This window comes from Suncus etruscus, chromosome 4, assembly GCF_024139225.1.
Source record: "Suncus etruscus isolate mSunEtr1 chromosome 4, mSunEtr1.pri.cur, whole genome shotgun sequence".
In the NCBI taxonomy this organism is placed as follows: Eukaryota; Metazoa; Chordata; class Mammalia; order Eulipotyphla; family Soricidae; genus Suncus; species Suncus etruscus.
Window position 1 is genome coordinate 120,769,481 of NC_064851.1, and position 15,247 is coordinate 120,784,727.

The window sequence follows — 15,247 nt, forward strand, 5'->3', positions numbered from 1 at the left end:
AGATTTATTTGTATGAAATAAATAATGCCTTACCATGCAACCCCCACCCTACCCCAATAAAGGCTCTACACCACATAATGACACCAAAGGGATGTGGGTCTGGAATAGGTGCTGCCACAGGAAATAAGTCAAACCAGGCTGATTAGGGTGAGACATGTAACAGAGAACTTTCCACCTCAAAGAGCATGAAGAAGAGGGAAATTAAACCACCCCCAATGAGCAGGGGGAGCGAAGGCAAATGACCTATCTAGAAAATCTTTCGACCTCAGTGGGTCTTTAAAAGTTAAAGTGGAACCCATCTTTATTTAGGGTGAAAACCTATGAACCCAATATTTGGATCTTACTCTTGGCTGTCTACTCAGTTATCACTCTTTTTTTCCCCACTTGTCACTGTGTCCTACATTCAGCTGCCTAATGCTGGTCCTAGTTGATAGAAGTTCTTTAGTTTTTTTTTAATAAAGTATTTAAGCACCACAATTACAAGCATGATTATAGTTGAGTTTCAGTCATAAACAGAACACCCTCATTCACCAGTGTGACATTCTCACTGCCAATGCCCCAGGTATCACTCTTGAAGGTACCGGGAGGGTCATATGTGGTATGGTGACTTGAAACTTGTTTGGCTGCTATTAAGTCAAGTGTCCTACCCACTGTAGACTCTCCAGCCAACATGCTTTGACATTTAAAGTATAAATGCTCATATTTTAATGTTTCCTACTAGTCCATCTGCCCCTTACCTAGTTCCCATTGCAGACATAGAAGACAATGTTTACTTTCAGAGATATTTTAAACATTTATAAAACTTACAAATTTTTCTTTTTCTTGAAAGTGGAGCTGGAATAAACACAAGTTTATGTTACTTATCTTTTTTCACCAAAAGCTATATTTTGGATATAGTTTCAGATCAGAACACAAGGAGCTTCTTAATTTTATTCATGAATCATTGCATCGTTGGATGAATGGTATTGACTAATCTCTCCAAACCACTGCAGATGAACAATTTTGCTGTTAGCATAATTACCATTTGAAAAATATTGAATAAATAATATTTCACAATTTAAATTAATTTGAACATGCATAGTATATTATCTATATAATATTTTAAAAACTTTAAATCATGGCTTTAATAAAATGATTATTGTACTCATTTTAAATACATTTTGTGTTTTTAAATTTTAACATAGGTAACACAATTTGAAAAAATGAATAAAAAATAGTAAAAAAATATCTTTATTTCTCCAGTACTTCTAAATAGATATTTATCATATCAAATTCATATATGTCATTCTAGAGCTAGGGAATTCATATAAGAAGTATATGCATATTTATGTATGAATATTAATTATTCTTCTGGTGAATTATATTTCTTTTCTTCAAATAATTTATGGTATCAAAGATGTTTAAAAAGTGAAGACTGTGCTGTAGAGATTGTATAGGTCTAGGTCTTGGAGCATACTGCTGATATTTGCCTAAATGTACTTTAAAGATTCAATTCTTATCCCAAACTCTTTGATCATGTTTGAATTGACTTTTATGTAAGTTATGAGATATGGATCTAGGTTTAATTTCTTAGGCATGATTATGCAAATGTCCCAACACCATTTATGAAGAGTTGGTATTTATTCCATTTCAAAGGAGCTCTAAACTCTATCATCAAAGAATACATGACCCTACACAGGGAAAGTGTTCTTGGACATTATGTTCTGACCTATTGGTCAGAGAATATATCACTATTACAGTAGCAACTGTTTGGATCACTATGGCTTTCATATTATGAAGCACAGCTTCACATTTTGTAATAAGACGCTTCCCAGTTTCTTACTTTTTCTGGTTGTAGCAATTCAGTGTCTTTTGATTCCACACAAACTTTTTAGTTTACTTTTCTAAATATTTAAATAATATTTTATGAATTTATATAATGATTGCATTGAATTTATATAGTAGTTTTGATATGATTATAATTTGAAATATTTATTCTTCTAATCCCCTATTTTCTTTTCTTTCTTTTTTTTTTTTTTTTTTTTTGGTTTTTGGGTCATACCCAGCAGAGCTCAGGGGTTACTCCTGACTCTATGCTTAGAAATTGCCCCCGACAGGCTTGGGGGACCATATAGGATCACGGGATTCGAACCACTGTCCTTATGCATGCAAGGCAAATACCTTATCTTCATGCTATCTCTCTGGCCCTATATTTTCTAAAGACTTCTATTCCTTAAGTGTTATGAAGTTTGCATGATATAAGTCTCTCACCTCTTTTATTAATTTGACTTAAGGTTTTGGGACACTATTTTAAGTGAAATAGACTCTGATCTTTCTCATATGATTCATTATTTGTATGTAGGAATGCTACTGACTTTTGTGTTATTACTTGATATCTAGTCACATTGCTGTATTGGTTGTTTACTTCCAGAAGCTTTTTTTTTCTGCACCTTTAGGGTTTTTAATATATATCATTATGTCATCTGCAAATAAAAATGATTTGACTTCTTCCAATTTGAATGCTTTCTATCTCTTTCTTGCCTGATAACTGTTGCTAGGACTTCTAATACAGTGTTGAGTAAGAATGGGGATAATGGACATCATTGCTTTGTGCCTGACCTCAGAGGGAATTTTTTCAATTTTTACCATTAATAATAATGTAGGGGAGCTGAAACAGTAGGTTGTTTGTCTTGACTGCATTCAACCCAGATTTGGTCCTCAGCATCCCATATGGTCTCCTGAACCTGCCAGGAGTGATTTCTGAGTGCAGAGCCAGGAGTAACTCCTGAGTGTAGTCAGATGTGGCCCAAGAACCAAGAAAAAAAATGTAGGCTATAGTGTTTTTATAGATAGCTGTTGCTATCTTGAGGAAGGTTCCTTTCATTGCTTTTTTATTTAGGGTTTTATATCATGAGTGGATGAGAACTGTTGTTTTAAGTTGATCATATCAGGCCACTACTCATAATACGCCAGCTGTACAGGATATTCTCTTTGCCTTGCATTGTTATTTGAGTATACCAAAGTAATTGGCACCTCATTACTCATTTGTGTTAACAGATGTAAGGTTAAATAATGTCTGAGAAATAGGAACATCACATCTTACTACCCTGATATAAGAGATCTATGTAGTAATATTTTTGGTTTGGGGTTAAGAGAATAGACAGGTCTGAAATGGGGCTAATCTCTAGACTAGAGGGAGGATACAAAGGCACAGCACAGATGGCTACTCCATTTTGCAGGCCGATGGCTGCAGTGATTCAGGGCATGGTAAAACTTTTTAATAAGGAATTCTCTTTAGAGGAGCATTGACAGAGGAAAGTGGATATTTTTGAAGGGATTGATGTTGAAACACTGTATTTCTGAAGACCAATCATGAATACCGTTAATTTCATGATGACAAAATTAAGAAAAAGAAATTTTCTTTCCTTCTGTGTCAAGATATTTTTTTAATTTTATTGTTATTTTATATTACATTTAGATCATTTGAGTATATATATTGTGTTAGATATGACATATTTTAGTTTATAAAGTATATTAAATATAATATAAGTTTATAATATTGCATTTAATAAATTTTTTCTTGTTAGAAAACTTGAGAATTTAGAAATTTATGTATTGGTTACATGTGCAAGAGTAGATATATACTATAAAAATAATCTGAAAACAATATAATTAATTACTATCTCTGTTTTTTTTAATTTCTTGCAATAAGAATTTAATTTCTTTTTTTTTAACTCTTAATACAGTGTTTATTATGATAATGTCTTTTTAATTTTTATTTTGATCATAGTGGCTTACATATTGTTGACAATAATATTTTAGGTACATATTTACATAAAATCAGGGGGCATTCCCATCACCAAATTGTCCTCCCTACACCTCCGTTTCTGTCCTACCTCCCATTTCCTTTTCCCTCACCCCAGGGCGGCTAGAATATGTGGTCCCCTCTGTATCCAACCCACTACTTAGTAGTCTTGCACCTGTTTGGTCTTGATGCCTCCCTTATTTCCCCCTCTAACTGGAGGCAGGACTAGCTAGTTCAAGTTGCGTGGTTTTATAAAAACATTTTGACTACAAATTTTATATACTTTTATATAGGAAATTAGATTCAAACTTCAAAATTTAGTAGCAACTTTTGCAGTAGAAATACAATTCTCAAACATTCACAATCTTTGCTGATTTCAAGGTTAATTCAAGATGCTTACATCATTCATATAATGCAACATATTACTTTTATATATTATAAATGTTATTGTACATACTACATATATGCATGTGTATATGTATAGGTGTTATTAAATTTTGTGTTTTCCCAGATGACCAGCATTTGCCATAACAAGAGTATTTAACAAATATATATTATCATTCAACTTATATAACATTATATACAAAAATCTGTAATCTCACATTGTTTTATTTGTGGGGTAGCCATATCTGATGAGATTCAGGGATTATTCCTGACTCTGCTCAGTTGTTACTGTTGGTGGTGCTTGAGGAACCAAATAAGATTCCATGCAAAGCAGTTATCTGAATGTTACATTGTGTATTTGAACCCAGGATCTTCAAACTTTATAGTAGACTAAAAGAAGCAGAATTCTACAAAATGTTTTTATCAAGTGTGTTTTGCTTGATAATGTTTTAATTATAAAGGATTGTTAAAATTCTTGAAGAGAAGAAATAAAATTAATAATCATATCAAAGTGTTTTTCCCTTAAGATATATTTTATTTTAGGTAATAGAATATTTGGGGAAAGAAAATCTATATAGTGCCGCATTATTATTTAAAATTTATGTTTTTTTTCTTTGTTTCCAGTATGTAGTGACCTGGAGTTCAGAGAAGTGGCAAACAGACTAAGGGATTGGTTCAAAGCCCTTCATGAAAGTGGAAGCCAAAACAAGAAGACTAAAGCCTTACTGAGGCCTGAGAGAAGCAGTAAGATTTCTAAATTTGTTGTGTCATTGTCTTTGGTGTGAAGTTTTATTTCTAATGAGCCATATAGATCAAAACATATTTCAGAATATATCCTCAAGTAGATGCTCAGCAAATGTCACAACAATGTACATGCCAATAGTTTGCAAGAAAATAAAGCACATGTTGCAAATCTTATTGACAGAAAAGAAAATCTTCCTTCAGAGAGAACTTTCTACTTCCTGTTTAATGTAAAAAGTAGGAATATATATTTGGTGTTTTTTATTTATTTATTTATTTATTTATTTATTTTGGTTTTTTGGGGGGCCACACCGGGTGATGCTTAGGGGTTACTCCTGGCTACGTGCTCAGAAATCGCTCAAGGCTTGGGGGACCATATGGGACTCCTGTCCATCCTTGGTCAGCCGCATACAAGCCACCATTCAGCCTCTATATTTGGTGTTTTAATAGAAGTGGTAAATTATAGAACAACAAAGGGAATGAAAGGAAGAATTTGATAATATTTTGATATTTAGAAACTCAGTCCTACCTGGACCACAAATTAAACTTTTCTTGATTTCTTTGCAGACAATTTATAATTTGATTCAAACACGATCATACTCATGGTTATTATTTAGTGGGACTCAGCAAATAAAAACTCTAAGTAGGGGGAAATTAGGGTCATACAATATTTACACAATTCTTTCGTCAGCTATAAAACTACTAAAATGTTTTCTATTTCTCACTGATACAATATGCCATTTTGGATAAGATTTTGGTAGAAGTTATTTTCTTAGGATTACATTTACATGTTCATCAATACAATATTTATTTTGTATTTAATGCATGTAATATATATTGACTCGAGCATAAAGTGAGGGTTCTTTCAATTATTAAGCATTTGCTCAAGAATTCTTGAAGAGGACACTAATGATGAGCGTCTCAGATTTGACAAAAAAAATAACAACAGAAAAGCAGCATGTTTTCTCTTTACCTTATCATGTGATATGGTCCAAACAGTCTCACAAGTAATCCTCATTAGTAGTTTTAAGGAAGTCAATCATAATATGACATGTTCAGCCAGAATCAATAGTTTCTTGATTGTTAGTTCAGTTTTCTTTATTTTTAATATTTTGTTTGGATTCTGGGTCACAACCAGTAGTGCTCAAGGCTTAATTCTGACTCTAAGTTCATGGATCACTCCTGATAAAATCAGGGGTCTGTGGGATGCCATTGATCATAATTTGAGCCCTGTGCCAGGCAAATGTCCTACCTGTTATACTATATCTCCTAACCCTTAATTATTTTAAATGACTCATTTATTTTCTTCTCATCAAAAGATATTTTATATTTTTATCCTTTTGTATTCATGAATTTTATTTATTTTCATAATATCTTAATAAGCATTAAATTAAAAATATAGCTATCACCAATAGACTTAATACTCTTGAAAATGCTCACCTCTGAAGAAGTGCCCTCAGGGAACAATGTGGAGAGATGAAGTAATGAAATTTTCTTATACATGGATGGACATGGAAACTATTATGCTGAGTAAAATAAGTCAGAGAGATAAAGATAAATACATAATTGTTTCATTCATCTATGGGTTTTAAGAAAAATTAAAGACATTATTGTAATAGTGCCCAGAGACAGGAGATATGACAATTCACAATATGAAGCTCACCACAAAGAGTGGTGAGTGCAGTTAGAGAAATAACTACACTAACAACTATCATGGCAATGTTAATGAGTGAGAGAAGTAGAATGTCTGTCTCAAATACAGTCAAGGGGAGGAAGAAGAGGGAGATGTGGGGCATTGGTGGTGGGAATGTTGCACTGGTAAAGGGGGATGTTTTGTTTATGACTAAAAGCCAACTACAAACATGTTTGTAATCATAGTGCTTAAATAAGGACATTATTTAAGGAAGAAAAAATAAAAATGATAGTATAATAATAATACCTAGAGAGAATAGATAAGAAGCTTATCACAAAGATAATAAGTGCAGTTAGAGAAATAACCACACTAACATGACAATATAGAGAGAAATACAATGCCTGTCTCAAAGACAGACATGTGGGGGGGTAGGAAATGGAAGAACAATAATTGTGTGAAAGTTGCACTGGTTAAGGGAGGGTGTGCATTTTATGATTAAAATCCAATTATGCACATGTTTGTAACCATGGTTCTTAAATTAAGAAATTATTTCAAATATACTCTTGAAAATGTTTTATATATATATATATTGACACATTTATTCTCATGAAGTTTAGAAAGAAATTATAGTGTTTGGGGACAAAGAGATAGAATATTGGATAAGGTAATTGCCTTGTATATGGCCTACCTAGGTTCAATCCCTGAAACCCAGGTTGTTTCTGACTCTTCCAGGAGTGGTTTTTTGAGCATAGAGCCAGGAGTAAGCCTTGAACACGGCTAGGTGTAAACCAAAAACCAAAAAAAAAAAAAAAAAAAAATTATAGGTCTTCTTCCTATCTTTTCAGTCAATCTATATTATATGTTTGATCCATGTTAATTTTTAATGTCTTAATAGTAATAATCCTGAACTGATAGAAATAGTACATAAATATATTTGTTCAATATTATGTAGCAAAACACTTGTATCAGTGTAAAGTTTTCTTCCAAACCCTTACCTAATAAGTGTTTTAAATTTGATGTTCAATGAGGACCAGGAGGACAAGTCCATGGTAGGAAGTTTGATCCAAAGAGTGGGAAGTAAAGTTAAGGCCAAAAAGGGTCCACCATGACAATGATAGTTGGAAGTGATCACTCTGGATATGAACTACAGATGAAAAGGGATAAAGTGATATGCATGGAACATCTTTATTAACAATAGTGCAAACCACATTGCCAAAAGAGAAAATGAGAGAGAGAGAAAGAATTAAAATATCCAGGGCCCAGAGAGATAGCACAGCAGCGTTTGCCTTGCAAGCAGCCGATCCAGGACCAAAGGTGGTTGGTTCGAATCCAGGTGTCCCATATGGTCCCCCATGCCTGCCAGGAGCTATTTCTGAGCAGATAGCCAAGAGTAGCCCCTGAGCACTGCCGGGTGTGGCCAAAAACAAACAAACAAACAAACAAACAAACAAACAAAATATCTGCCCTAATGGCAGACAGAGGGATGGTTGAGAGGAAAACTAGGGACACTGGTAGTGGAAAATGTGCATTGGTGAATGGCAGTGTACATTGTATGACAGAAACTCAATTATGAACAATTTTGTAATCACAGTACTTTCCTTTTTAAAAAAATAATGGTCATATCTGTCCTCCCAATAATAATCTGTAAATACTTTTATGTCCCTCAATTTATCTGTTAAATTTGCTTTCAACTAGTGAATTAATGTATATCTAGACAGATATGAAAAGAGAGATTATAGAACTCTCATTATACTGCCTATTATTGCTCATAAATAATTATAAGTAATTCTCTTTGTAGCCTTTCTTGTAATAAATGAGAAACTCCTAAATTACTGTGTTAATTGCAATATGTTCCTAAGGAGTTGAATATCTTTGGAGAATTAAAAAAAAAAAAACAATATAAAAGGTCGGAGAGATAGCATGGAGTTTAGGCATTTCCTTGCATGCAGAAGGACAGTAATTTGAATCCCGGCATACGCTATGGTCCCCTGAGCCTGCCAGAAGTGATTTCTGAACTTAGAGCCAAGAGTAACCCCTGAGTGCTGCCAGGTGTGACACCAAAACAAAAAACAAATAAACAAACAAAAACCAATGTGTACAAAATTATTTATATTGCTTCAGGAACTCTCAACACATTTCCCAATGGAAGTTTTCCATTAGAGTAGATGTGTTACCATAGATGAGAAATGTCTGACCTAGCTTTTCAGATGAGTATGCTCTTGGATTACTTTTCCCTAATTCTATTATATTTAATTTGCAAACTAAACTGCATATATTATATTATTCTCCTACATTTTTCCATATCTATTACTCATTCTTCACATATGATTTATGTCACATTATTTTTGACTGTCTAATATGATGAAAACATGTTCATTTTAATTTTCTGTGATGGACTCATATGAACATTGGTTTTTCACAATCAATAACTATACCTACTAGACTACCTAAACCCAAGGAAATAAGAATCTTTTTTGGTTTTAGTTATGGGAACACACCTGTCAGTGCTTAGGACTAATTTCTGGCTCTTCACTCAATAATGTTCCTAGTAGGATCAAGGGACTAAAGAAGTGACAAGGATCAAACTCAAAATGGCTGCAGTTAATGAATGTGCCCTACCTACTGTAATTTGGTTCTGGCCCAGAAATAGAGACTTTCGTTTTACATTTTAATTGTCAAGTCTAGTATAGCTTAACCCATATGTTATCTAAAGAAAATTAAGTGAAATTAGTGAATGGATAAAGCAAAGAAGCACTTAGAATATTACACTTTGAAGACAAAATCAGATAACCATTGTTCTGTTTATTGTTTTTTTCTTTCTCCAGTATTATTTACTATAACATGAATGGGCTTTTATTTTTTATTTGTGAACTGATTATTTATTAATATTTTGTCCATTACAATGATTTTGTAGTTAATTTTTAAGTTTGTATTGCAATAAGAACAATTTCTAGCAATGGAAGAAATATATCAAAATATATGAGTATTTTTTTAATTAGAAAGAATAATCATTGTTGCTTGATTGCTTTTCAAAAATTCTAAGATATTTCTAATTTCTAGCAGCAAGGCTTAAGTTAACTGTTACTTTATATCCTGCATGGAATGATGGATGGATGGATGGATGGATGGATGGATGGATGGAATGATGGATAGATGGGTGGATGGACAGATAGATAGACAATTATATATATATATATAAATTTTATATATAAGCTTTATATATAAAATGTTTTATATATACACACATCATTCTTTAATTTTCAATTTGATGAACACATCATTTTATTTTAAAATCTTAATTATATTTTCTGAGTTGTGCTCAGGGTTTATTCCTGTATTTTTGCTCAAGGATCACAATCAGAGGACGATATATAATGCCAAGGACTAAATAAGGGTAGGACACATGCAAAGCAAGCTGTCCTATATTTTCTTTTTAAATAGTGTATTTGAATGTTAAATTAGAGTGGGACAGATAGAGTGATGTAAGCAGTAGTACAACACAACAAGATTGTAATAGTTTAATAAAGTTAATTATCACAGTCAGTTTAAACATTAACCATTAATTGTTTTTATTTTTAATTTTTAAAACAGGAATTTCTAAATAAGAGAGTTTACTTAGTTCTGAGTGAGATTATGGCATGAGAGCAAGCATCTTCTGACATGGAAAGAAGAAAAAAGCCTATCCAGGGATTCCTTTAGAAGAGTAGCAATTTTGTGGAGGATGAATTAAGTCTTTAGCTTAGACCAAATCCAAATTATGGGCTGGTTGACCTATCAAGTATTGACAGAGCCGTGTTGAGGTGCATGTCCAAAGAGTACCAGCTAAAAGAGACCTGAAAAAAAAACACCTCAAGACACATTCTAGTCACAATGATGAATCTTGTGGATAGAGATAGAATACTGAAAGGAGCAAGATCAAAAAGGGATATTACATTCAAAGGAGCAGCAGACTTACAGCAGACATGTCACAAGAAACTATCAAGGCCAGAAGACAGTGGTGGAATATTGTGACAAGACTGAATTAAATGGATGCTTCACCTAGAATAACTCATGTTCAGGTTTGAAAGAAGAACACATAGCTTCACGGATAAGCAACAGCTCAGGAAATTCACAGATGTAAAACCAGCCTTAAAGGAAAAACTGAAAGGTCTACTTTAAGACAAGAGAGACCACCAGACACACCAAACTTATACATAAAAATGACAATCATGTGCTCGCTTCGGCAGCACATATACTAAAATTGGAACGATACAGAGAAGATTAGCATGGCCCCTGCGCAAGGATGACACGCAAATTCTTGAAGCGTTCATATTTTTAATAAAAAAAATGACAATCATCTCCCACAATGTCAATGGATGAAATGCACCAATTAAGAGACACAGAGTGGGTAAATGGATCAAAAAGATGAACCCAACCTTCTGGTGCCTACAAGAAACATATCTGAATAGTCAGAACAAATATAGACTCAAAGTCAAAGGCTGGAGGAAAAGCATCCAAGCAAACAACATCCTTAATAAAGCTGGAGTGGCCATATTAATATCAGAAGACACAAACTTTAGACTCAGAAAAGTAGTAAAGATCAATGATGGACACTTCGTACTAATCTAGGGATATGTGCAACAGAAAAAAAATCGCACTACTAAACATATAGCACCCAATGAGAGAACAGCAAAATATCTAGTACAATTTTTGACAAATTTGAAAGAGGACATCAATAATAACACACCCTGTCAACACTTGATAGGTCAACCAGACTGAAACCCAACAAAATATACTAGAGGCCTAGTTGATATATATAGGACACTCCATCCTCAGAAACTTGGATACACATTCTTCTCCAATGTACATGGTTTATTCTCCAGGATAGACCACATGCTGGCACTTTATTAAATCAAGAGGATAGAAATTTTGCAGGCTACCTTTGCTGACCACAAGGCTCTGAAATTAGATGTGAAATACAAAGGGACACAGTGGAAGAACTTTAACAACTAGAAATTAAACAGCCTGCTACTGGACAACCAGTAGGTCTGAGATGAAATCAAAGAAGAAATTAAAACTTTCCTGGAAACAAATGACAATGAAGACACAAACTATCATAATCTGTGGGACACAGCAAAAGTGGTACTGAGAGGAAAATTTATAGCTTTGCAAGCACACATCAGGAAGGAAAAAGGGACATACCTCAATAGCTTAATGAAGCAGTTTATAAAATTATAAAATGATCAACTAAAGAAACCAAAAATAGGGAGACAGATGGAAATAAGAAAGCTTAGAGCAGAAATTAATGAAGTGGAATCCCAAAAAACCATCTGAAAGATCAATGAAAGCAGACGTTCATTCTTTGAAAAATAAACAAAATTGATAGATTATTGGCAAAACTCACAAAGAAAGAGAGAAACTAGATTAACTCGTATTAGTAATGAAAATCGGGAGATCACTACAGATATTGCAGAGATTTAAAGGTTAATCAGAGACTAATTTGAGAAACTCTATGCCACTAAACATGATAACCTGGAGAAATGGTTAATTTTTTGGACTCTTATAACCTCCCATGGTTGAATAAGGAGGATGTAGCATATCTAAACATCACCATCAATATTGAGGAAATTGAAATGGTAATCAAATGTCTGCACAAAAACAAAATCCCAGGCCCAGATGGATTAACTAATGAATTCTTTTAAACCTTTCAAGAGGAAATACTACCAATCCTGGCCAGGCTCTTTCGTGAAATTGAAAAAACAGGAATACTTCCAAATAGCGTTTATGAAGCCAACGTCACCTTGATACAAAAACCAGACAGAGATGCTGCCAAAAAAAAAGAAAATTACAGACTAATATCCCTTATGAACACTTATGAAAATATCCTCAACAAAATCTTGGCAAATAGGATCTAATGCCTCATCAAGAAGATCATTCACTACAATCAAGTACTGTATTTTCTGACATATAAGACGACTTTTGAAACAATAAATAAAGTCAATCAAAAATTAGGGGTCATCTTATATGCCAACTATATCCCAAAAAATGTTTCAATATGCCGCTAAACGAAAATTGTCTGAATATTGCCACAAAACGAATTTTCCAACTTGATCCTGCACCAATCACTGTAAGGCTGCTCAAACCGCCTCTCTAACTCAGCCAATCCAAGCAGGCTTTTCATGCATGCAAATTAGACAATGTTCTGTACCCAAAACTACACTGTAAAAAGCCTGCTCAGATTGCCAGAGAGGACATCTATTACAGTATAATCTTTGGACCTTTGCTTGTTGTGATTGGCTCACTGTGGAAGAAACAGTTGTAGCACAAGAACATTCTGCCTTATACAGCAAATATAGGCCTAAACCTATGTTTTAACTGTAAAATTAGGGGTCGTCTTATACGCTGGAAAATACAGTAGGTTTCATCCCAGGAATGCAAAGATGCATTTACATCAGTAAAGCTATCAAGATAATGCACAACATCAGCAATAAAAATAAAAATCACATGATCATATCAATAGACGCAGAGAAAGCATTTGATAAGGTCCAACACCCATTTTTTATTAAAATTTCTCTTCACAGTGGGAATGAAAGAAACATTTATCAATATAAGGCCATCTACCACAAACCAATGGCAAATATTATCCTCAATGGAGAAAAACTAAAAGGCTTTCCTCTAAATTCTGGTATAAGACAAGGCTGTCCTCTCTCACCACTCCTATTCAACACAGTACTGGAATTGCTTGCTATATAGTGGTTAGGCAAGAAAAAGATATCAAGGGAATCCAGATAGGAAAGGAAGAAATCAAGCTCTCATTGTTTGCTGATGACATGATACTTAGAAAACCCTAAAAACTCTACCAAAAAGTTACTAGAAACAATAGATTCCTATAACAATGTTGCAGGCTACAAAATTAACACAAAAAATCAGTGGCCTTTTTATACACCAATAATAATAGGGAATAAATGGACATTAAGAAAACAAACACATTCACATTAGTGTCACACAAACTCAAATATTTTGGAGTAAACTTGACTAAAAACGTGAAGTATCTATAAAAAGAAAATTATGAAATCCCTCTCCAATAAATAAGAGAGGACACGAGGAAATGGAAACACATACCCTGCTCATAGATTGGCAGGATTATTATCATTAAAATGGCAATACTCCCCAATGCATTGTACAGATTTAATGTGATCCCTCTAAAGATACCCATGACATTCTTCAAAGAAGTGGATCAAACACTTCTGAAATTTATTTGAAACAATAAACACCCTCGACTAGCTAAAGCAATTCTTGGGAAACAGAATATGAGAGGCATTACTGTACCCAATTTTAGACTGTATTACAAAGCAATAGTTATCAAAACATCATGGTATTGGAATAAAGACAGACCCTCAGATCAGTGGAATAAGCTTAAGTACTCAGAGAATGTTCCGTAGACATACAATCACCTAATTTTTTATAAGGGAGCAAGAAAACTAAATGGAGCAAGGAAAGCTTCTTCAATAAGTGCTGTTTGTACAACTGCTTAGAAATTTGCCAAAAAAAAAAAAAAAACAAACTTAGACCCCCAGTTAACACCATGTATGAAGGTAAAATCCAAATGGATTAAAGACCTTGATATCAGACCTGAAACCATAAAGTATATAGAACATGTCGGTAAAACACTCCATGACATTGAGATTAAAGGCATCTTTAAGGAGGAAACAGCACTCTCTAAACAAGAGGAAGCAGAGATAAACATATGGGAATATATTAAGCTGGGAAGCTTCTGCAACTCAAAGGAAATAGTGCCCAGGATACAAGGGCCACTGAGTGGGAAAAACAACTCACCCAATATCCATCAGATAAGGGATTAATCAAAAATATACAAGGCACTGACAGAACTTTACAAGAAACAATAAAACATCTAATCCCATCAAAAATGGGGAGAAGAAATGAACAGACTTCGATTAAAAAAATGCAAATGGACAAATGGCTAGTGAAAAAAATCTCCACATCACTAATCATCAGGGAGATGCAAATGAAAACAACTATGAGGTGCCATCTCACGCCACAGAGATTGGCACACATCACAAAGAATGAGAACAAGCAGTGTTGGCAGGGATGTGGAGAGAAAGGAATTCTTTTTCACTGCTGGTGGGAATGCCTTCTAGTCCAACCTTTATGGAAACAATATCAGAAATTCCCCCCAAAAGCTGTAAATTCAGCTTCTATATGACCAGCTGTACCACTCCTAGGAATATACTCTAAAACATAAAAATACAATGCAAAAATCCCTTCCTCACACCTTTATTCATTGAAGCGCTGTTTACAATAACCAGACTCTGGAAACAACCAAGATGCCCTTCAACAGATGATTTCCAGAGAAACTGTGCTACACAATGGGATATTATGCAGCCATCAGGAGAGATGAAATTTTTCTATACATGGATGTACATGGAATCTATTATGCTGAGTGAAATAAGTCAGAAGGAGAGATAGAGGCAGAATAGTCTCACTAGTCTATGGGTTTTAAGAAAAATAAAAGACATTTTTTGCAATAATTCTCAGAGACTAATAGAGGAGGACTGGAAGGTCCAGCTCACAACATGAAACTCACCACAAGGAGTAGTGAGTGCAGTTAGAGAAATAACTACACTGAGAACTAGCATAACAATGTGAATGAATGGGAGAAGTAGAAAGCCTGTCTAGAGTACAGGCGGGGGTGGGGTGGGGAGGAG

At 34.0% G+C, this 15,247-nt stretch overlaps 1 protein-coding gene and 1 non-coding gene across 2 annotated transcripts in view; both read left to right on the top strand.

Moving 5' to 3' along the window:
• The window catches only part of SPOCK3 (SPARC (osteonectin), cwcv and kazal like domains proteoglycan 3), a 267,952-nt gene that overhangs the window by 235,812 nt on the left and 16,893 nt on the right, over window positions 1–15,247 (top strand). Inside the window, exon 6 of the mRNA XM_049772678.1 lies at window positions 4,793–4,912. Within this exon, the coding sequence (XP_049628635.1) occupies window positions 4,793–4,912 (120 nt within the window). The remainder of the gene's footprint in view (window positions 1–4,792; window positions 4,913–15,247) is intronic.
• Window positions 10,753–10,859, top strand: LOC126008322 (U6 spliceosomal RNA). Its single transcript, XR_007495658.1, has one exon. It is a non-coding gene; the product is annotated as a U6 spliceosomal RNA (small nuclear RNA).